At 53.4% G+C, this 20,908-nt stretch overlaps 1 protein-coding gene across 1 annotated transcript in view; it reads left to right on the top strand.

The window, feature by feature from the left end:
• Positions 1 to 14,781, top strand: part of DIDO1 (death inducer-obliterator 1) — a 30,094-nt gene extending 15,313 nt beyond the window's left edge. Inside the window, exons 8-16 of the mRNA XM_068987197.1 lie at positions 59 to 218; positions 609 to 725; positions 875 to 979; positions 1,215 to 1,350; positions 1,539 to 2,067; positions 2,588 to 2,741; positions 3,531 to 3,620; positions 4,331 to 4,526; positions 11,087 to 14,781. Coding sequence (XP_068843298.1) covers positions 59 to 218; positions 609 to 725; positions 875 to 979; positions 1,215 to 1,350; positions 1,539 to 2,067; positions 2,588 to 2,741; positions 3,531 to 3,620; positions 4,331 to 4,526; positions 11,087 to 14,130 — 4,531 coding nt within the window. The 3' untranslated portion in view covers positions 14,131 to 14,781. The remainder of the gene's footprint in view (positions 1 to 58; positions 219 to 608; positions 726 to 874; positions 980 to 1,214; positions 1,351 to 1,538; positions 2,068 to 2,587; positions 2,742 to 3,530; positions 3,621 to 4,330; positions 4,527 to 11,086) is intronic.
• The last annotated feature ends 6,127 nt before the right edge of the window (positions 14,782 to 20,908 follow it).

Below are 20,908 nucleotides of genomic sequence, written 5' to 3' on the forward strand. Positions count from 1 at the left end.
AAAATAAAGTCACTTGTAAGTGCAGCAGTTAATGTGGGGCTTTTTTAATTACTTCTAGAGTCAATGACAGTGACGACTTAATCATGACAGAAAATGAAGTAGGGAAAATTGCACTGCTCATCGAGAAGGAGATGTTTAACTTGTTCCGAGTCACGGACAATCGGTACAAGAGCAAGTACCGCAGCCTCATGTTCAACCTCAAGGACCCCAAAAACCAGGTGTGTGCCTTACCCTTAAGAGTGGGACAGCCCTGGCCAGGTGCTGCCCAGGCCTGCAGTCAGGGCACTCGGTCTCCACAGTGGCTGTGGGTGAGTGGTGTGCACTGTCCTCATGGGGCCAGGCACTTGCCTGGCCAGGCTCCTGCCTGCCTGCACTACCTCTTAACTCCGTACCTTCTTCAGTCGACTGTTTCCTGTGAGGTGATCTCTAGCAGGGTTGGTGCAGCAGGCCATCAAATCAGCTGCCCACCTCGGGGCCCCTGTTGTCTGGGCCCTCAGCTGGACTTGGGGAAGGAACTCACCTTGCTGTGGTCTCCACATCCTTTCTAGTGTCTTAGAATCAGACCTGCAGAGGTTTTGAAGGCATGAATGAGACCTGTTTGTTTATAGGGACTTTTCCATCGAGTTCTGCGTGAAGAAATCTCATTGGCAAAACTGGTGAGAATGAAGCCAGAAGAACTGGTCTCCAAAGAGCTCTCTGTGTGGAGAGAGCGAACGACAAAGCCCGTGAGTACTGGCAGGAGCGGTGGCTGAAGGCCCAGGAGCCTGCACCCACTTCCACCCTCCCACCCCCCAGAAGTGAACTAATAGCCTGTTGGTGCAGGTGAGTCCTTTTGGGGAAGACGGGCTAAGGCTTTACGTCTTTTTTATTTTAGGTGATGGAGTCCAGAACGAAATTGCACAATGAGACTAAGAAGCCTGCCATTAAACAGGAAGCTGTTCCCGACATGGAAGACTCTCCACCAGTGTCAGACTCTGACGTAAGCACCCGCGCCTTTGGGATTTCCAGATATCGCTGGGTGTTTTGAGTTATTGGGAGGACACTGACCTTAAGCAAGTGTGTGAAGTCCTACAGCTCCTCAAGTTCTTGTGTCCAGTGGTCCTGTTTTTTTTCTTCAGTGATCCTTAGTCATGTGGGGTGCTTTCTTATGGGTGCTGTTCATTTGGGGATGGGTTGGAAAAGAAGTGACCCCTCTGCCACTTGGTGTGTGTTAGGAACAGCAAGAGTCGGTGCGGGCGGCCCCCGAGCGGAGTGCAGCGCCGCTGCCGGGCGTCTTCAGCAGCATGCTGCAGGACACAACCAGCCAGCACCGGGCGCACCTCTTTGACCTGAACTGCAAGATCTGCACGGGTGAGCAGGCCTGGGGACACTGGAGGCCTCTTCCTGACCTTGGGCTCAAGCCAACTCAAATAGGGGGTACAGTGCGCCCTGCCTTCAGAGTGCCACTTCTTAAAGCTGGGGTCGTCCATCTGCTCATGGGCAGGCTTCACCCTCCACCATGTGGGATTTCTCATGCAGGCCTTCCTCTTGTTCTCCAGGTCAGGTTCCATCCTCGGAAGATGAACCAGCTCCGAAAAAACAGAAGTTATCAGCTTCTGTCAAGAAGGAGGAGTCCAAGTCCAAGCGAGACAGCCCCCCACCTGAACCAGTTCTCAGCGAGGCAGATGACGCAGCACCCGAAACCCCACCTGAAAATGCCTCGGAGCCAGACCTGGAAAGTGCAGCTCGCACCCACTTGGAGGGGAAGTACCTCCCAGTGCCTCTGGAGGACAGCCAGCCTGAGCCCCCCGCCCTGGAAGGTCTGCCCTGCCTCACCCCTGGTGGTGGCAGCGTGCTCACCACGGTCACAGTGTCCGGCCGGGACCCCAGGACTGCACTGGGCGGGCTGAGCACGGCCACAGCTCCCGCAGCAACCCACCCGGAGGGCACTGCCCTGGCAGAGCCCCGACAAGATGTGCCGAAGCCAGTGCCACCCTCCGTGACAGTGCCCAAGTCCATCCTGGCCAAGCCTTCTGCATCCCCCGAGCCCAGATACCTCCTGTCCGTGCCGCCGTCCCCAAGCATCAGGTGCGGTCTCTGCGTCCTTCCTTTCCGATGAACAGGGGGAGCAGTGATGAGTGACCCAGAAGTGCAGCTCTCTTCAGTTTTCTGTTTCATAAAAAGGCATTTTTTAAACCTTCGGTTTTAGGGTGACTGGTTATCCTCTTAGACATATAGATCTTAAAAACTAAATTTAGAGCCATCTGCTTTTGTTGCCTATACAGTATATATTTCTTTGACCAGAATGTATTTGGTGTCTCAGATGGTAAAGAGTCTGGCTTCCCTGGTGGCTCAGACAGTAAAGAGTCTGCTGCAGTGTGGGAGACTTGGGTTCGATGCCTGGGTGGGAAGATCCCCTGGAGAAGGAAATGGCAAACCACTCCAGTATTCTTACCTGGAAAATCCCATGGACAGAGGAGCCTGACAGGTTACAGTCCGTGGGGGTTGCAAAGAGTCAGACATGACTTTCACACAATTTAAGTAAATACTGGCAATTCTTTGGGCAGAGAGAGAAGGTTCACTTACTTTCTGTGGTTTTGTTTTGCAGCATCTCAGAGTCCCGGTCCCCTCCTGAAGGAGACACAACCCTCTTCTTGTCTCGACTCAGCACCATTTGGAAAGGATTTATTAACATGCAAAGCGTAGCCAAGTTTGTCACTAAGGCATATCCTGTCTCTGGATGTTTTGATTATCTCAGTGAGGTTAGAACCGAGAGAGAGAAGTGTGAGAGTGTGTGTGTGCATGCGTGCGTGCATGTACACACCTGTTTTCCAGGGAACTCTGATCCTGCATTGGAGTCAGATATGAACCAAGAGAAAAGAGTGTGTGTGTGTGCATGCATGTGTGTGTGCACACGGGCGTGAGCGTAGTTTTCCAAGGAATTCTGATCCTGCACTGGAGTCAGAAGTGTGACCGTCTTCCTCTTGAGTGTCTGGATGCACAAGCTCCTCTAAAGGCAAAATAGGGGTGGTTTGTGCTGGGCTAAGTCTGAGATTATGCAGTTCACACAGTGGTGAGAATTCAGACCCTTCATCTTCCCTGAAATAGCTGAAGCTCCTCTTCTTCCTCCCTCTGCTCCACTAGAGCTTGTGCAGGACCTGGGTGGGTGTATGTGTGCCCAGCCACATGTGTGCAGGGGCACACACACAGCACCGTTGTTTTTCAAAATTAATGAAACAGCACTAGCATTTTAGACTCAGCCAAGAGTGTTCAGGCACTTGTGAATCATACCTGATTGTTACTCTCTGTTTGTTCTTAAAAGAGAATGTTAAAATGCTTTGCTGTCACCCTAGTTAGTAGACGATTGTCCTCGTACCATCCTTGAGGTTGGTCATTCATGATCCTGGATGTTAGTTAACTGAGCAGTGTTTGACTGCGTAATCGCTACTTTGTTTGGAATAGTTGTGGTTTTCTTGTGAATCTGGTGTCTGGGCTCTCTCTGTGACCACCAGGGTTTTACTGGCCACTTACTCAGAGTCTATTCCGTTTAGGACCTGCCCGACACGATTCACATTGGCGGGAGGATTGCTCCAAAGACCGTTTGGGATTACATCGGCAAGCTCAAATCCTCAGTGTCCAAGGTACCTGCCTGCAGCCTGGTCGCTGTGCCCGAGAAAGGAGGGGTTTGTTAGTACTTGAAATATCTCAGTTTGTGAGATGTTTCCAGGTGAATGTTTCAAATCCAGCTGACAGCTGGCCGCCCTGTGAGGGTGTGTTTGGGGAGCATGGTGGTGGAAGCTTTGTGATGTGTGTGCAGCTGAATCGGTCAGAAACACGGGTGCTTTGCTTCCTTACTGCTGAGCTGCTGGAGTAGAGTGGGCAGTGGTAGGGGGCCAGCGGAGATGTGGACTCAGCTATGTATCTGCATGTGTGCTGCTCTTTGGTGGAGGGGCTCTGGTGTTTGTTGAGGTCACAGAGGGTGATGACCCTGGTCCAGTTCAGCCCTTGGGTTTCAGAGCTGCAGAAAGCTCATCACACGCTTCGTGGTTTCTTAGCTCTGTGTGAGATACTGGCCCTACACGCAGATGAACCCTTTGGTTCAAAAACCCCATGAGGTGGGATCTGTGTCGATATCCCCCTGGGACTATAAATAGAAATAATTTTAAAGAGGCTCCTCCGAGACTAAGATGGAACCCAGCAGTCTTGAGTCTCGGGCCTGTGCTCCTTCACTGCCCTGTTTTTCTCACATGTTGGGCAGCAGGACTGGGTGCTGCTTCCCTCGCAGCTGCCCCTGAGGCTCAGCAGCTTTTCCGAGCAGCCACAGACCCATGCTCCCGTCCTGTCTGTCCAGGAGCTCTGTCTGATCCGCTTCCACCCCGCGACCGAGGAGGAGGAGGTGGCCTACATCTCACTCTACTCCTACTTCAGCAGCCGCGACCGCTTCGGCGTTGTGGCCAACAACAGCCGGCATGTCAAGGACCTCTACCTGATCCCACTCAGCGCCGCCGACCCCATCCCCTCCAAACTGCTGCCCTTTGAGGGGCCAGGTAAGCACCAGCCTTCAGACCCCAAACATCCCCTCCCACCGACACTAAGCCTCCCCTAGACCTGCCTTGGCAGAGGAACTTGGAGCAGAGCTGAAGCAGCTTGGGCTGCAGAACTTCCAGGGTACAGGAGGGGGCACTGGAGGTACCCTGTCAAAGCATAAATTGTCTTAAAAGAGTTTTGTGCAGAGGGCCAACCCTGCAGTGTCCACCTAGAGCCTGCCTGGCCCCAGGTAAGCAGGTGTTGACGTGCAGGAGCTGAGGCAGTGCAGGGTGGGCCAAGGTCTGGCCTTTCAGTCCTGCCTCCCTCTGGACATCAGCCGGGCTGTTTCTCCTCGTCTTGGGGATTCATTTCAAGGAGTTGCAGGAAATGGCAGTGAGATAGGAAATGGCTCTAGAAATAGGCGCTTTGAAACCTGCTGCTTGAGTTTTACCTTCAGTGGGCCTCTTTCTGCTTGCTCCTTCCTTATAAAGTTCTGCATGAAAGTGTGACTTACACACTGATCTCTTGTGGAGGGACCAAGGTGGTTCCAAGGGGGACGTGGTCTCTGAGGGCCCTCTAAACCCTGAGAGGTTGATGTGACTTAAATTTCACAGAGAGATAACCCACGTGGGAGCATCCCCTTGGCCATGAAGCCCCCAAGACTGATAGCCCCTCAGAGATGCCGAGTCCACCACATGTTCAGGGCTCTTGAATTACTTTACTTCAGGGGTGGTGGCTGCACCTGGCATCTTTAGGGGCCCCCTGCACCTGGCATCTCCGTGTCCATGGCCATGGTTCTGCCACAGCCACATGCACACATGCGTCCACCTGTGCTGGCTGGACCCCTGCAGGGCCACTTGCCCCTGGTGGGCTCTACAGCTGTGCTGCCAGTCTTGTCAGTCCCCACAACCACAGGTTTGTGCTCCTAGAACCACACACAGACTGTCTCAATGCCAAACACGTGTCAGAAGCCAAGTGCTTCGCGGGGCCGTTGGCCTTGCTCGTGCTAAAGTGGTGCTGCCTGATGGGTGGCAGGAAGGGCTATGGCCAAAGTTCTTGGCAGGCAGCTCCTGAGGCTCTGGCCAGTCCCCAGACACCGTGTTCCTGATGCTGCAGTAACGGTCGTGAAACCAGCTATCCAACAGCGTGAGAAGCCCCTGGTCAGTCCTGAGGGCGGTAGCCTTTATGGGGCCTAGTGCAAGCATAAATGGAGATAGGCACGTGCTGAGTGCTTGTCCAGTGGGGCAGGGAGACCGTTCCAGCCTTGTCGGAGCCCCTCTTATAGCTCTACCTGCAGGCTCCATGACTCCGTTCCAGAGCATCTTGTCACATGAGCCAGGGACTAGCCAGGCTTGGGGCCACGGGACAGTCCCCGGGAGAGCAGAGGTGGATGAGTCAGGCATGGGGATGAAGTAGGGAGGAAGTGGCCAGGGGGCCACCAAGGAGACTTCTCCAGTGAAGCCCAGACAGGAGCTGACACACTGTGCCATGCTGGGTGGGGGCCGCACTGGGCATTCCGGGTGACACGGCCACGAGGAGGGCTGGGTGAGAGTGCTTGCCTCAACCGCCAAGTGACCACGTTGGGTGACTAACAGGGTGGACATCACTCCTACCCCCACATTCCCGAGGCTGAGACTCCTGAAGGGGCGCCCCACAGCTCCTGTGGCAGATTTTCACCCACAGTAGAGAGAAGACGTTTCAAGACTTTTTGATTGAAGGGCTTCTAAGTCTCAGCTTGTTTAACTTGGTATATGTGTTTTTAATTCTCCTGGGATGTTCATCTGACAGTGGTATCTGTGTGTCTTCTGTCCACTTGCACACTGGCCAGACGCCCTGACCCGGGGCCACACTCCTCCCTGGGCCACTTCACGCACTTAAATCATGATGCGGTGCAAGTGCTCGTGGGCAGGTCCCAGGCTCGTGGCGTGTGCAGTGTCTGCCAGGTGGGTAGGGTGCTCTGCTGTCTCTGTACCGTTTTGATGGCACAGGCCTAGCCTGAGGGGCGTCATGTCCCTCAAAGCAGCCAGCCCAGCTGAGCACTCGCACTGCCTGGGGGTGTTGCTGCCTGAGGCCACCAGACCAGGGTGTGTGGAGCCAGGGTCTGCCCCGGCCCTGGCTCCGTCCTGAGGCCTCACTGGGGCACAGGGCTTTGAGCAGCCCGCAGGCCGGCTGCCGGAGCTGGAGGTGGAGAGCGATCCACTCAGCACGACTCAGTGTCTGGAAGAATTACTGGTTACCCTCACCACTGAACTTAGGAGCCAGTGGGTTTCACTGTGTGGCTCACACCCAAGAAGCAGGTGGAGACAAGGCTTTGAACCCGTGTCCAGAGCTGGGGAGGCCTGCACCCTCTGCCTGCTCTCCACCCCGCACTGTGGATGGTGGACCTGGAGGGGTCTTCACACAGAGCCCATAGCCCAGCCCCCTGCGTGGCGTCCAAGCACACCCTGAGCCTGCTCCACCTCCAGGACCTTCTGTCCTGTGTGCTCTCAGACTTGTCCCAGAGAGGCCAGGTCATCGTCATGTCACATGCCACCCTGCATGTTATTTCGGGGTACAGCTGTGAGGCCTGCGTCCCTCTGACCCAGCTGACAGTACTCTTTACGGTGGAACGTAGCCCAGCTCGCTGCCCCTCATGCTGGGACAAGGCTCCACTCCTGGGACGCAGGGTCTCGGCCAGGGCTCCCCAACCACACTGAGCAAAGGACAGGGTCATACCTTCTAAGGTGTGGCAAGGAAAAGGCCATTTTCTTAGCAGATGGGGTCAATCCGTGGTGTCTTCTGTCTTCACTCCTTATTGTCTCCTGAATTAGCTGAAAATGTCCATGACTTACAATGTTGTCAGGTAAGCATGTCTTGAGTGTCTGCGTGTGTGTGTGCATGCGTGCCTAGTTGCGCGCTTCCGTAGCTGTGCAGAGATACTGTTATCAGAATCACAGTCATGCCATGAGGAATGTGTTTCTCTCTCCTTTGAAATCAATAAAAAATATTTCATGGAAACTGGTCATTGTTTGTCTGAGTTTGAACCGTCTGGTAGGTCTTGGTACCTGTCTAGGTGCACCGTGACCGAGGACTATCTGCCTGCTTTGCCTACGCCAACTCCATGAGCTTCTGGCTGTGCGGGCGACACTGCACGGGCCCCCGGTCGTGGACGGACGGCACTCTGCTCACTGGGACCACAGGTCTTAGGGACCCAGTGTGGGAGGTCTGCTGGGGAGTGAGTGTGCAGGGTCAGGCAGGGCTTCTCCACCCAACACTGATGGCGGTACCTGTTAACACCAACACAATTTCTGTTCCCGCAGGTGCGAACATTTTGTCTTGTCAGACTCAGGCCATAAGAAGGTTTTCACTTTACATAATGAATAGTGGAGCATGCCAGGTAGACTTAGGGGTAGCAGCATCATGATGATGGGGCTAAGGAGGCTGCTCTCAGCTAGTTTATTGATTAAAGCTAAACCTCACCTTCCAAGTGGCACATCTGAGGTATCTGGGGGCACCCCCCACCCCGGGGAGGGGGTTGCTACTTCTCATCACTTTCCCTGGTCACCCTGTTGCTGACCCCCAGACACAGGCCCCTGTTTGGACCTTGGCTCAGGAAATAATCACACATCTTTTCAGTGAGTCCACTTCTGTCTATATGAGCAGTCTGGGACTGGCCCTCCCACTGTGAGCCTGGGGCTACGTGCAGCTGAAAGACTTGTTTCACCCCCTTGGAACATTGTGGACCGTTTGCTCTCACAGTTTGGAGAGTTGAGTAGGGGTGCCAACATCCTGGTGCTCAGTCTGGTCAACACCCCTTGTCTGGAATCAGTAGTTCAGTGTCCCCCGCACCTACTTCTCATCTACTTTCTCATAAGCTTCACAACCACCCTCAAAGGAAGGTGGGTACATCAGCACCCTGGCTGGTCACTGCTGCTGGGGCTAGGTGTGCCCCATGCCCTCTCTGAAGCCCCTGTCTCTGCACACTCTTCTCAGGGTGCCTCTCCTCCAGGGCTCACACTCAGCAGTGGTCATGGCCACATTGGCCCCAGTGGACGTCTTTGGGGACAACTGTCTCACCACTCCCCCAGTGGCGGCCTTGCCAGACGCCCACATGTGAGAGTGCAGAGTGGGTGCAGTGGACATGTCCTCATCTCCATGAGGGTCACTGCCAAGGCCCCGTGTAGTGCAGGGAGATGTAGTTCTCCCGTGAGCAAGTCCTTTCCGAGGTGCTGGTGACATTTCAGGTCTTCATGCTCCATAAGCTGATCGTGAGAGTTGGATGAGATCTGACTGCTTCCAGATAGGGGCGTGCATTGTGAGACGACCCAGTGTAGCTGTAAGATCCTGGAGATTAGTAGGGAGGTTCAAAACTAACACTCCTCCAACTCCGGAGCTTGATGAGGCGTGTGCAGATGGGGTAGCTGAGAGCGGAAAGCATTTAACCATAGTCCTGCTCAGGAGATGCCAGGGAGCTTAGTGTTTTCAGAACAAACATAATTGTGAAGCAGTTCCATCATAACCTTATGTGTGATGGCCGTGACCACAAAGGCAGAGTCTGAAGTGTCTTGCTGAGTCTGAGGTACACTTTGTTGGTTAGGAAGCATCTGGAGCTGGTGAGAGCCATGGTGGGAGCAGTGCTGACTGAGGACAGGATGCTGACCCCAGAGCTAACGTGGTGACTACAGTCCACACACGGCCACTCTGGCCCGAGCTTGGTTCACACCCCAGGCAGGCCCTAGTGTTGGCCCTTCAGAGGTCTAGCTCTTCAGAGGTGGCACAGCCTGTCTCCAGTGAAAACCGTCATGGGCCCTGCCCTGAAAGGATGGCCCTGGCCAGGGCTCCTGCCTGCCATCGCCAAGCACGTGAATCTGCTGCTCACAGGGCTGCCGAGGCTCCAGCTTGTGCACAGCACGGGGACCTGTTCTGCCAGCTCTGGGGCCGAGTTGGCGACAGTCAGCCCAGAAGGGCCTTGAGAGCCAGCTGAGCAACTGACTACCCTAGTCTGGGTTTTCGTGAGCTATAAATACTCAGTAGAAGGCTGTTATAGTGAGAGGCATACCAAGTTAAAATAATTCATTTTGATTAGAAAGTGAACTTGATGGGTTACCTTTGACATCTGAGCAGAGCTATTTGGATACGATGCTGGGTGCAGTGGGCCTGGCCCTCCTGTGCCCATGAACCCGTGACCCACTGTGTCCAGCTCCTTCCCCCATTCACAGCTGTGTCAGGTCAGTCAGAAGACATTCTGGAAGCCCCTCCTCTCACTAGTGCGGTTCTTCATGGGCCCTCGGCCACTGAACATCAACCTGTGAACAGGAGGCCCAGAAGCCATGTGGGGAGGAGCTGGAGGCGCTTCATGTGGAGGTTACCCGTGTGGATGCTGGCCTGGCCCAGCTCACTCTGGCGGGCCTGGCCCTCCTCGTCAGCACCTCTCTGCTGGCATTTAGGAAGGGCGACAGAAATGCTTGGAACCACGTGACGGTGTCCAGAGACAACTGATTTGTGAGCAACTTAAAATCACAGAAAGGACAGGAAAAGCAATCCCAATTTGCTTCTTAGTGAATAAATAGGAAATCTGTAGTGTGAATATCTATAAACAGTGGTGATTTATCCATAAGTTGAAATTATACAATTTGATTAATTTTAACTATCTTCTGCTGTGGAAACAGAATTTTTCTCCTGTGTTTATCATTTCTTCCTAAATCACTGATTTGTGACTTGGGTTTTTCTGTTCCCCTGTCAGTATTCTGGATTTATTATGAGTGTTGGGGTGGGGGGGCCTTACTGAAACAGTAGCGTTTCTGATATAGAGTACTACAGTTCGGCCTTATTGAAGAAATAGTCATTGTTAAGAACTGTGCTCTTTATGAAATTCTCAGCATGTTTTCCATGTGAACACCTGTGCACTTTGAGGCCCATGTCCTCTGTTGACAAAGTCCTGAGCATTAGGTAGCTCTTGATAAGTTACTAGTCATTGAGTTGCTTATTAAACCTGAAAGAATGTTTATTTTAGCCCTTATGGTCAGCATCATTTTTCCTGTTAATTGTAATTTTTTTCACAAGTGAGTGATGAACTTAATGGAATGCTGTGTGCTATATTAATCATTGTAATTGAGTTGTAGAATTGGTCCCTAATTGAATCTTTAACATTAGTATAAAATAATTTATATATTGCAGCTCATAAGTTAGAGTCGAAAGAGGGTGCTACTCTCCTGATTTGTAGCAAGAGACAAATGAAAGAACAGAGCTCAGTATTTTAGAAAACATTGTGGGCCATACAGGCTTCATTTCCAATATGTTAACGGTCTGGGGCGGGTGCTTCTGTCTCAGCATTGTGTGTAATCAGACACCTGTAGAATTCCAGCCACTGGGATGAATGTGTCTGTGAATCAGGGGCCCGGTTCATGGGTTGTGGAGCGTCAGGCCGGGCAAGTGTGCAGTGCGGTCCTGGTGCAGTCTGCGTCTGTCACAGTACCTCTCCAAACACTTGATTTTATCTTGGCCACAGAATCTCCTCCCCCTCCCTGCCCATAGTAAAGCTTACCTCTCAAGGACAAAGGCTGATTGCGATTCTCACATTCTCACAACTCTTGTTTTTTAGGTCTCGAGTCACCGCGTCCAAACATAATCCTCGGGTTAGTAATCTGTCAGAAAACAAAACGGCCCTCAGGTGCTGGCGAGCTAGACAAGACGGAGGAGAAGCGGGCTCGCCTGCTGACACAGGATGAGGTGGAGCCTGTCCACCCCAAAGTGCCTGCTGCCCTGCCACCGGAGAAGAGGCCCCCCAAGTACCAGCTCTGCCCAGGGGACACGGCTGTCAGCACCACGCCCCCAGGCTCTCCCCCACCCCCACCCCCTCCTCCAGAAGCAACTGGGGCGCCAGGCTCGTCTTCCGTGTTGAAAATACTGTCGACCCTCAAACCAGGAGCCACAGCACCGTCCGGGACGGCGGCAACAGCTCCAGTGGCTGCTTCCTCTGTCTCTTCTACTTCAAAGACCGCCTCGCCCCTGGAACACATCCTGCAGACTCTCTTTGGGAAGAAGAAGTCCTTTGACCCCCTCTCCAAAGAGCCTGTGGAGTCGGCCCCAGCCCCCCACCAGGACTCCAAAGCCAAGACCGATGGGGGGCTGACGGCAGCACCCTTGCTGGACCCCATCGTCCAGCAGTTCGGTCAGCTCTCCAAAGACAGAGCCCTGGAGGAGGAGGAGGACGATAGGCCGTATGACCCCGAGGAAGAGTACGGTCCTGAGAGAGCCCTGGACACTCCGCCCAGTGACCAGGCCAGGCACCAGGACGCGGAAGAGGCCCCTGAGGCAGCTGAGCGGGAGGAGGTGGCCTATGACCCCGAGGATGAGACGATCTTAGAGGAAGCCAAAGTGACCATCGATGACCTGCCCAACAGAATGTGTGTAGACACACGTGGCGGGCCTGGCCTCTCTGCCCCCTCCTTGGTGGAGCAGCAGAAGATGATTGAGGAGCTCAACAAGCAGATCGAGGAGCAGAAGCGGCAGGTGGAGGAGCAGGAAGAGGCGCTCAGGCAGCAGCGGGCCGCCGTTGGGGCCTCCATGGCCCACTTCTCCGTGTCGGACGCACTCATGTCACCGCCTCCAAAGGCCACACTGCCCAAGGCCGAGCTATTCTCACAGGAACCGCAGGCTGCGGTCAAGCCGGCTCCGGGGCCCACCACCAGCCAGGCCCCCGGCCCAAGCGCCGAGGCGCGGCTGAGCCGGGACCCCCGGCAAGCCCGGCGGTTGGCCGTGGAGAGCAATGAGAGCGAGGCTGCCCTGAGGGCCCCGCCAGCCAGAGAAGCACCCGGAGGGGCCTCCGCCGGTCCGGGGCTGCTGCCGGCCCAGGAGGAACCTGAGTCGGCCCCTCCGCCGTGGACTCCGGGTGAAGAGGCCCCACCGCCGGCCAAACAGGATGGTCCCCCACGTGAGCCCTCAGAATGCCTCGGGCCAGAGAGCATGGCCGGCCTGGATGCCGTGGCCAGACCTGCCCGGAAGGTACTACTGCCCACACCGCCGGGCGCCTCCTTCCAGCCTCTCTACGCTCCACAGAGCGAGGGCCAGGCCTTCCCCCCTCCTGGCTTCTCAGGGCCCATGTATGCGCCTCAGGAGAACCCGATGGGCTCCTCCCAGTACGATGACCCGAGAAATGCTCAGTTTGCCGAGAAAAGTGACACCCTGGCCACTGACACTGAAGGAGACAGAGAGCCCCAGGCCAGGCCAGGAGAGGGGGCTGGTGTGTTCCCCTCCTTGGCACAGAAAGGGGGACCTCCACCCCAGTTTCAGGGCCAGAGGGAGCCTACGCCGCGTGCTTTCGGGATGTCGGGCCTTCACGGCCCCAGTTTCCCAGCTCCTCGGGGGCCAGTCCCTCCATTTTCAGAAGAGAACACTAATAACGATGGGCCAAGAGGAGGGCCTCCACCGGCCAGATTCGGGCCTCAGAAGGGGCCCATCCCTTCCCTGTTCTCAGGGCCACATGGGCCACCTCCCTATGGGGACGGCAGGGGCCCCGCCCCGTCCCACCTGGGCGGACCCAGGGGAGCAGGGCCGCCTCCGTTGGAAGAGCGCAAGGACGCACACGGGGAGAAGAGAGAGTACCCGGACGCCCTGTACGGCGAGGCCTCGGGTGGCCCTGCCCAGTGCGAGGGACCTGAGCAGGCCCCATTCCCAGGAGGCCGGGGTGCCACGCCGTTCCAGTTTGGGGGCCAGAGGAGGCCTCTGCTGTCGCAGTTTAAGGGACCCCGAGGCGGCCCTCCTCCCTCTCAGTTCGGAGGTCAGCGAGGACCCCCACCAGGCCATTTCGTGGGCCCAAGGGGGCCGCACCCTGGGCAGTTTGAGGGCCCCAGAGGCCAAGCGCCTGGCTTCGTGCCTGGACCCAGGGGGATGCAGCCTCAGCAGTTTGAAGAGCAGCGGGTCCACTCACCGCCCCGGTTCTCCGGCCAGAGGGCACCTGCACCCTTGCCCTTTGGGGGGCCCCGGGGGGGTGCCCCATTCCCAGAGAAGAGTGAGCCTGTGCCTCCTCGCTTCCACTTCCAGGGCCCAGCTCCTCCCGGCCCCAAGCCAACACCCAGGCCACTGCTGGAGCTGCCCAGCCACCCTCCTGCACCGTCTGCTGCGCCGGCCCAGGGCCCAGAGACCGACTTCCGCGAGGGGGGCCGGGGCCACGAGTACAGAGGCCCAACCTTCGAGGGGCGGCCCCGTGACAAGGCCTCAGAGGAGCCCGAGGCCCCGCCACCTGACAGCCGCTCAGGCCGGGCCCTGGATGACCGGCGGCGTGAGAGGGAGCGTGGGAAGCCCTGGGAGCGGGAGCGCGGCCGGACCTGGAGCCGCGAGCGGGACTGGGACCGCGGCCGAGACTGGGACCGCCACCGTGACAAGGACGCTGGCCGCGACTGGGACAGGAGCCGCGAGCGGAACGGGGGCAGGGACAAGGGACGTGAGTGGGACCGGGGCCGAGAGCGGAGCCGCAACCGGGACCGGGACCGCAGGCGCGACCGGGAGAGGTCCCGCAGCAGGGACCGCGACCGTGACAAGGCCCGTGAGCGGGAACGCCGGAGGGACCGCAGCCGGAGCCCGGAGCGGCCCCGGGACCCCAAGACCGAGACCCCTCGGGCTGCTGCCCCCACTGCCCAGACCTAGGGCCCTGCAGGAGCTGCATTCCCTGCTGAGCAGATGGTCTTGCAAAGAACTGGGGGCTCATGCGCAAATAGAACTTTATGGACTTGAAATGTTACTGTAATTTTGTGTATAATGGTTTCTTACAAAATTTCACACCTTTACAATTCTGATGCTTTTTTTAGAAATAAAAAACTAAGAACTCTTAACATTTCCATTTAAATGTCCTGAAATGGGAACGTACCTACAAAAGCATATTGCTTTTTCAGATTATAAAGTTATCTTTTCTAATAACTTGACTGTTGTAAATTCTGAGGGAGTTTAGTGGCTGTTAGAGCCATACCTTTCCTGACATCTCACCTGTGTGTCTGTTTCCAGAGTCTGTTTTCACAGGGTTCGGACCTGGTGGCCATGGGTTTCTGTGCATGGCTGTCAGCTAACCTCTGGATGGTTGAGAAATGCCAAACTTAACAGATGCATCTTTCTCTTGTCACAAAGAAATTTGAATTACAAATTTCAACCAGGAAACAAAACATTTCTTAGTTTTGCTCAGTTTTTATGTATTGCCTTACATTTTTTCTTTCCCAAAAAACATGATTAAAAGCAACATCTGAATAGAAACTGTTGAATTTTAAATAACATTTAGTTTAAAAGATTTAAATTTTACCAGTCTAAAGAAAGGAAATAAATCAATTAAGTGTAATTTAAAAGGTGAGGGTGGGGTGGGGGGGCGTTCTTTGACTTGAATAATCAGGAACAGAGTTTGGTTGGACTTTACTGCCTGAGCAGCTCTTTCTTGTCCCAGGAAAAGTGCACTAGCTCCACACTGCTGTCCTTGTCAGGTGATAAATCTCAGCATTTGTCGTTGAAATGGAACAATATTTGTATAAAGCCTGAGGTGAAAATAGCGCAATTAGCTCAAAAACTGCAAATTAGAATGTTTTTCACTGTGAAGCACAGTAAGCTGCTTCTCGTCGTGTTTCCAAGTATTTCTGAAGTGGAAAGTAGAGGAAAACTTGCTAATTTATTTGACTGTATAAATATACTTTGATAAATTTTTTATATTTTCATAAACTTAATTTTGCAAATGTAAAGTTAGAGAATTTCCTTTGTTCTTTGGAGTCTATTCCATTGTACATCACTACAGATTCTTCCCTTTCTAGCACAAATGTTTAAGCTGCGAGAACGTTAAGAACTTAGCAGTTTGGGTGATTTGTGGGTGTTACAGACCCTGTCAGTAGGTTAAGTTACATTAAGGTGGTGACGAGTTCCAACATCTAATGTGATGTGAAGGTTTTTTTTTTTTTACATGTAGAACAAAAATTTTCTAATTTAAATACAACCAAATGTAAAAAATCAAGTGTGTTTCTTTAGGTTTACTTGATAGAAATTTCTGTAAATTGTATTTTATATTGCAAAGTATTATATCACTGTACATTTAAACATGGAACTTCATAGCTTTGTTACATGAAGTAGAATAAACATCTACAGAAAGTTTTTCTGTCTTGTGTGGCATTGCATTGGAAAGTCGGGTCTGAACAGGACATCTTGGCTCCCTACTTCCTGTGGGTCAGCATGTTGTGGGCAGGGGTTGCCCTTGGCCTGAAGACCCCTCCCAGATGCACCCCCTTTAGGGGACAGTTCCAATGTGGGTCCCCACATCCAGCAGGAAGTCCGAGGCCACAAAGAGAAAAGCACAATCAGGGATGACAGGGACGTGGGGTCTGGGGACAGGCAGTCGACGCAGGTCCCTTGCAGGATTGGCAGGCACCCAGAGTCCCAGTTGCTGACTCGGGGCTTAAAGGTGCATCGGGCTAGCTGGCAGGTTGGTAGGGAGCATGTGGTGAGGCAGAGCAGGTGGGCCATGTGCCATGCAGGGTGGAGTAAATGGCCGGGGGTGATGGAGTGGGAGGAGGGGGCCCATGCGGTGCTTTCAGGTCAGGAGAACAGCCTCCACTGGGAGGAGAGGACGAAGCTGTGGGTCTTGCCCTTGAACTTGAGCTGCATGACTGGCTCCAACCTGGTGACCCTGGCACCAGCATTTGGCTTCTTAACAAAGCTTGTGCAGCCATCATCCTGCCGTGAGCCAAGACACCCAGAAAACGTCCCTTGGGCAGGACAGACTCCACCCTGCGGGCTGAAGAGTCAGTAACTGACCATCTAACCAGCTGAACACACGGGAAACCAGGGGTGAGTGCAGGGACCCCAGCCTGGGGCCACTGCCACCACTGCCATCTTGGAAACACATCAGGCCTGCTGACCCACAATGGCCCAGGAAGGAGGCTGCTCATCTGTGGAGAACCCATGGTGCTAGCCTGACCTTGGCGAGTCCTGCCAGAGAGAAGAGCCCAAGTGCTGCAGGACAGACGCTGGGCAGGGCTGGGGGAAGCAGATGCCCTGGGGTACGAGCCCCAGCCGCAACCCAGGTCCCTTGAGGTGAGGCTCGAGCTCCAGGTTTTGAATGATTGTGAAGCCTGCTTCCCATCAGACACTTAAGAAAGGGGAGACCCACTGAGACCACCCACACCTTCCTACCCAACAGGTCATCGGCTGTGTGCCTTTTCCCTTAATCTCTTTTCCCTCCATTTTCCTTTTACACAATTGGGATTCTGTACATTCTTGTATCTTTTTTCACTTATAACCTGGGTGATTCCCAAAGACATCAAGTATTCATCGAAAGCCTCATTTTCATTTTTTCACATTGTTCAAAAGACTTCAAGCTTCTCCTTCCCAGAGAATGTGTGCTCCCTGGAGATATGTGGGGTCCCACATGTTCACAAAATGGGAGCAATGAGAGGTGTCCCAGGGCAACCAAGATTCCCCAGGTGCCACCGTCCAGAGGTACGTGTTCCTTGCAGTGTTTCTGGCCTCCTTTTCCTGTACCCGTGTTGCTGGTGTTCAGGCAGGGATCACCAAGGAGGTACAGAGATTTTTGCATCTTTGAGCAACACATGAAGGTGGGGGACAGGCAGCCCCGGCAGGTTGACTGACTTATGATGTCACTGAGGGTCCCCCACGCTGCCATCCACTGCTCATGACTCTTGTCCTCCTGTTTGCAAGAAGGCTGCCTTTGGAACCATCACATCATCCCTTCACTATTGTAGGAGGAAGCCAGCGTCACCCCTTTAAAATGTCTGGTTTGATCTCATTGGCTAGGTGGGCACACAGCCACCCCTGGCTGCAACAGAGCAATCAGGGTATCAGTAAAAAGAAGAGGAATTCAGCTGCCATGGACACCGCCCCAGGAAAGTTACACAGCGTGAGCCAGAAAGCTGATAGTGGCAAGTGCTGGCGAGGATGCAGGACAGTGTAGAGGGAAGGCAGCACCCCCAGAGAAGAGCTGCCAGTTTCCAATCAGTGACTTGTCACCGAAGTCCATGCAAACCAGCCATGCCCCTCTACAGTCACCCCAAAGCATGTGCTCCCAGGGGCGCAATGTCACCCCAAGGGTGCGAGAACCTGAATATTTTTAGTGCTACATATTCATGGTCGCCCAAACCAGAAAACCACCCAGGTGCCCTTTAGCCAACGTAAGGGTGGATTGAGGCCCAACTGCCAGGGGGAGCCATGTGCATCCAGTGAGAGAGTGGCCCCAGGCCAAGGCCATCAGCTGCAGGACTCTGCTCAGGACACGCCAGAGGGGACAGGAGGCAGACAGGGCAGGGTGGTGGGCATGACAGCAGGGCGGAGGCATTCAGGGGACAAGGGGTCCTGTCCCATGGCAGCTCTGGAGGCTGTTTGCTCTCATGACCTTGACTGTGAGTGACACCCAGACACACAGGGAGACTGTGCTGGGCTGGCAACTGCTGGGTGAGACCCAGCTCCTGCCTGTACACACATGCACATGGACACACACACACACACACACATTGCATGTCAGGCACAAAAAGAAAGCAGCTCAAGCCTGAAAGGCAGCTCAGCCGAGGTCATACCTCTCCCCTGGACCATGTGCATCCTTTCATCTGTGATGATGGACTGGCTACCCATAGACATCTGTCATCATGTAAGTAGTAAAGGAACACTTTCCTTTTGTTTAAAGAACACAGAGTGGGAAGGAGGAGGGGGTGGGAGCGAGGGAGAGAAGGCTTGGGTCCCTTTGCGGCTTCCTTCTCTTCACCACGAGGTCAACCGGGTCAGGACACCCCAGCATGGCCACGGCTCTGGCATCCTGCTCCACTGAACCTTTTCCAGACCATTCTGAAATCTCTCCACCGAGCCCTGGACATCCAGGGCCAATTCTCTCCAGCGCGGGTCCACCTCAGGCTGCTTTTAATGTGTTGTGATTTGGCAGTTTTTAACTATAGCCTCCCTGGTGGCTTCCCTCTTGACTTTGCTGGTGGCTCAGACAGTAAAGCGTCTACCTGCAATGCAGGAGACCTGGGTTCAATCCCTGGGTTGGGACGATCCCCTGGAGAAGGAAATGGCAACCCACTCCAGTGCTCTTGCCTGGAAAATCCCATGGACAGAGGAACCTGGTAGGCTACAGTCCATGGGGTCACAGAGTCAGACATGACTGAGTGACTTCACTTTACTTTTTAACTATAGCCTCAGCCCTCTCCCTGCCTCTGCTGGTCTGACTCCTGCAGGCTACCTGCCCATTGTCATGGAACTGTTGGTCTCTTGACCTGGCAGGCTGACACTTTCATTTCCTTCGAAGTCCAAGTTAGTGGCTTTAAATTTTCCTTTGGTTTGTCTTTCCTTGTGTGTGTAATTTATTGATACTTTAACAGATGAGGAACCTTTGAGAAAGCAGAGGGCAACTTGTATTTTGTTCTGTGTCCTATTTCTTACTCCTATCAATCTATTAAACAGTATTTTTAGAAATATTTAAAGATAGTATCAAACACTTAAACACAAAATTAAATACTTAACAATTAATTTTTGCAAATATTTAGTAATTGGTCACAAAAATAATCAATTTCTCCCAAGTTGCTTCAAGGAACACACATCACAGGGCCAGGTCATGTGACAACAAATATTACTCAGGGCTCTGTACTGTGCTAGTTGCTCAGTCCTGTCAGACTCTGCAAATTCTCCTAAGCAGCTGATTAAAATCACGTCTCTAACAAAGATTTCTCCGATCATCTTACTCCTCAAGGAGTAAATGAAACCCACAAGTCACAGCAACAAGACGCACAGCACACATCATGCAGACTTGGAGCTGTGGATTTCACTGTCGCTTCGTTATCTGGGTCAGGGGGAGACAGGGAGGGAGAGAGGGAAAGACAGACAAGACAGGGACAGGGCGACACATCTGGGCTTGGTCTGCAGGCTTAGCTTGGCTGTGGGAGCTGGATAGATGACCGGCTGAGGGAAGGGTGTGGAGAACGAGTGAGGACAGGTCAGGTTCCCTGAGGAAGGACAGGCCCCTCTCCTACGTTTCTCTGCACACCCAGCCTTGATGGTCCGTCCTGAGAAGCTGGGCACTGTGTTGTAAGCCTTAGAGGCACACTGGGCTCGAGAGAGGCTGCGTGGGCCCCTAGGAGGTGGAACAGAGGGTAGAGCTGCTGTCCCCAAGAGGGATCGCCACACGTGTGGTCCCTCTGAGTAGAAAAATCTGAGGCTGTAGCTCCTCTTCCAGCCTCCAGATCTCGTGCAGAACTGTCTCTGCTGATCCCCTGACCATGAGCACACAGGAGAGGGGCTGCTAGGAACATGGCCCAGCTGGCCGCGCAGGTCTCCCCTATAGGACAGCCTGGCCACAGGGCGGCCTCTCCTGGCCTCAAAAGGCAGCCTTTTGCACCGCTCCATGATGCTGTTTACTTTTTTTTTTTTTTGGCATGTTTGGGACAGGGGCCTACTTTTGGCTCAAGGGAGCCAAGTGTTGAGGGTGGGCTTTGTCCTACCCTGACCTGCTTCCCCAGGCTCCTGCCTGACTCCTTAGCTAAGGAGGGATGCCCCGGAGAAGGGCTAGACCAGAACTGTTGGGAGCCACATTTAGAGTCTGAAGAAAGCATGTTTGATATTTTCTTCACATTTGATTTATAAAATAAGCTTCACTAAAGCCAGATCATTCTCATGTTTCATATCTAAATAAAAGGAGGCTCAGAAACTATTTGCAAGGAATCCATGCAAATCAAGAAACACAAAAAACACTGTAGGTGCCAGTGATCTTTATTTCTGGTAAATGAAAAGCCAAGTTGAATATAATCTTTATTTTCTCTTTTAAACACTGTAAATTTCCGTGTACTCTGTGATTCTGCTACTCAGAGTGGGGTCCACTGATCAGAAGCACACACATCAGCTGGGGGCTCCCCAGAAAGGGGGCATTCTGGGACCTACCCAGGCCTGCTGAATTAGAATCTGCTTTTAAACAAGATCGCCAGGGCAAGTCTGTGCACATTATGGTCTGTGTTGGTGTCATGCTTAGAATAGTCTCAAATATTTTATTGATATCATCCTGTATACTTATTGGTTATATAATTATGTATTTCAATGATCTGAAACTAATTATTATGCTGGTGTGGGGGAAAGCACTCTTAATTTTTTTCTCTATATGATTAATCAGATGTCCTGATATCTTTTATTGAGCAAGTGGTTCATCATTTCCCTACTGGGGACATACTAAGTGGGGGGAAAAAAAGGCAAACTATCAAAGCACATGCATAGGACAATCTTATATTGTCGGAAGAAGAGATACTACAGAAGAAATGAATGGCACTCCAAAGAGAGCCATCTGAGCTCTGATGGAATGAGCACAACATTGACAGCCTGGTGGAAGAAAACTGCCTTCAGGCACAGGCTGGGTGAGGTGGCGGCATGGCTGAGAGGTGGACACAGTACCTACACCTTAGAGGACAGC

Source organism: Capricornis sumatraensis, chromosome 15, assembly GCF_032405125.1.
Source record: "Capricornis sumatraensis isolate serow.1 chromosome 15, serow.2, whole genome shotgun sequence".
NCBI classification, from domain to species: Eukaryota; Metazoa; Chordata; class Mammalia; order Artiodactyla; family Bovidae; genus Capricornis; species Capricornis sumatraensis.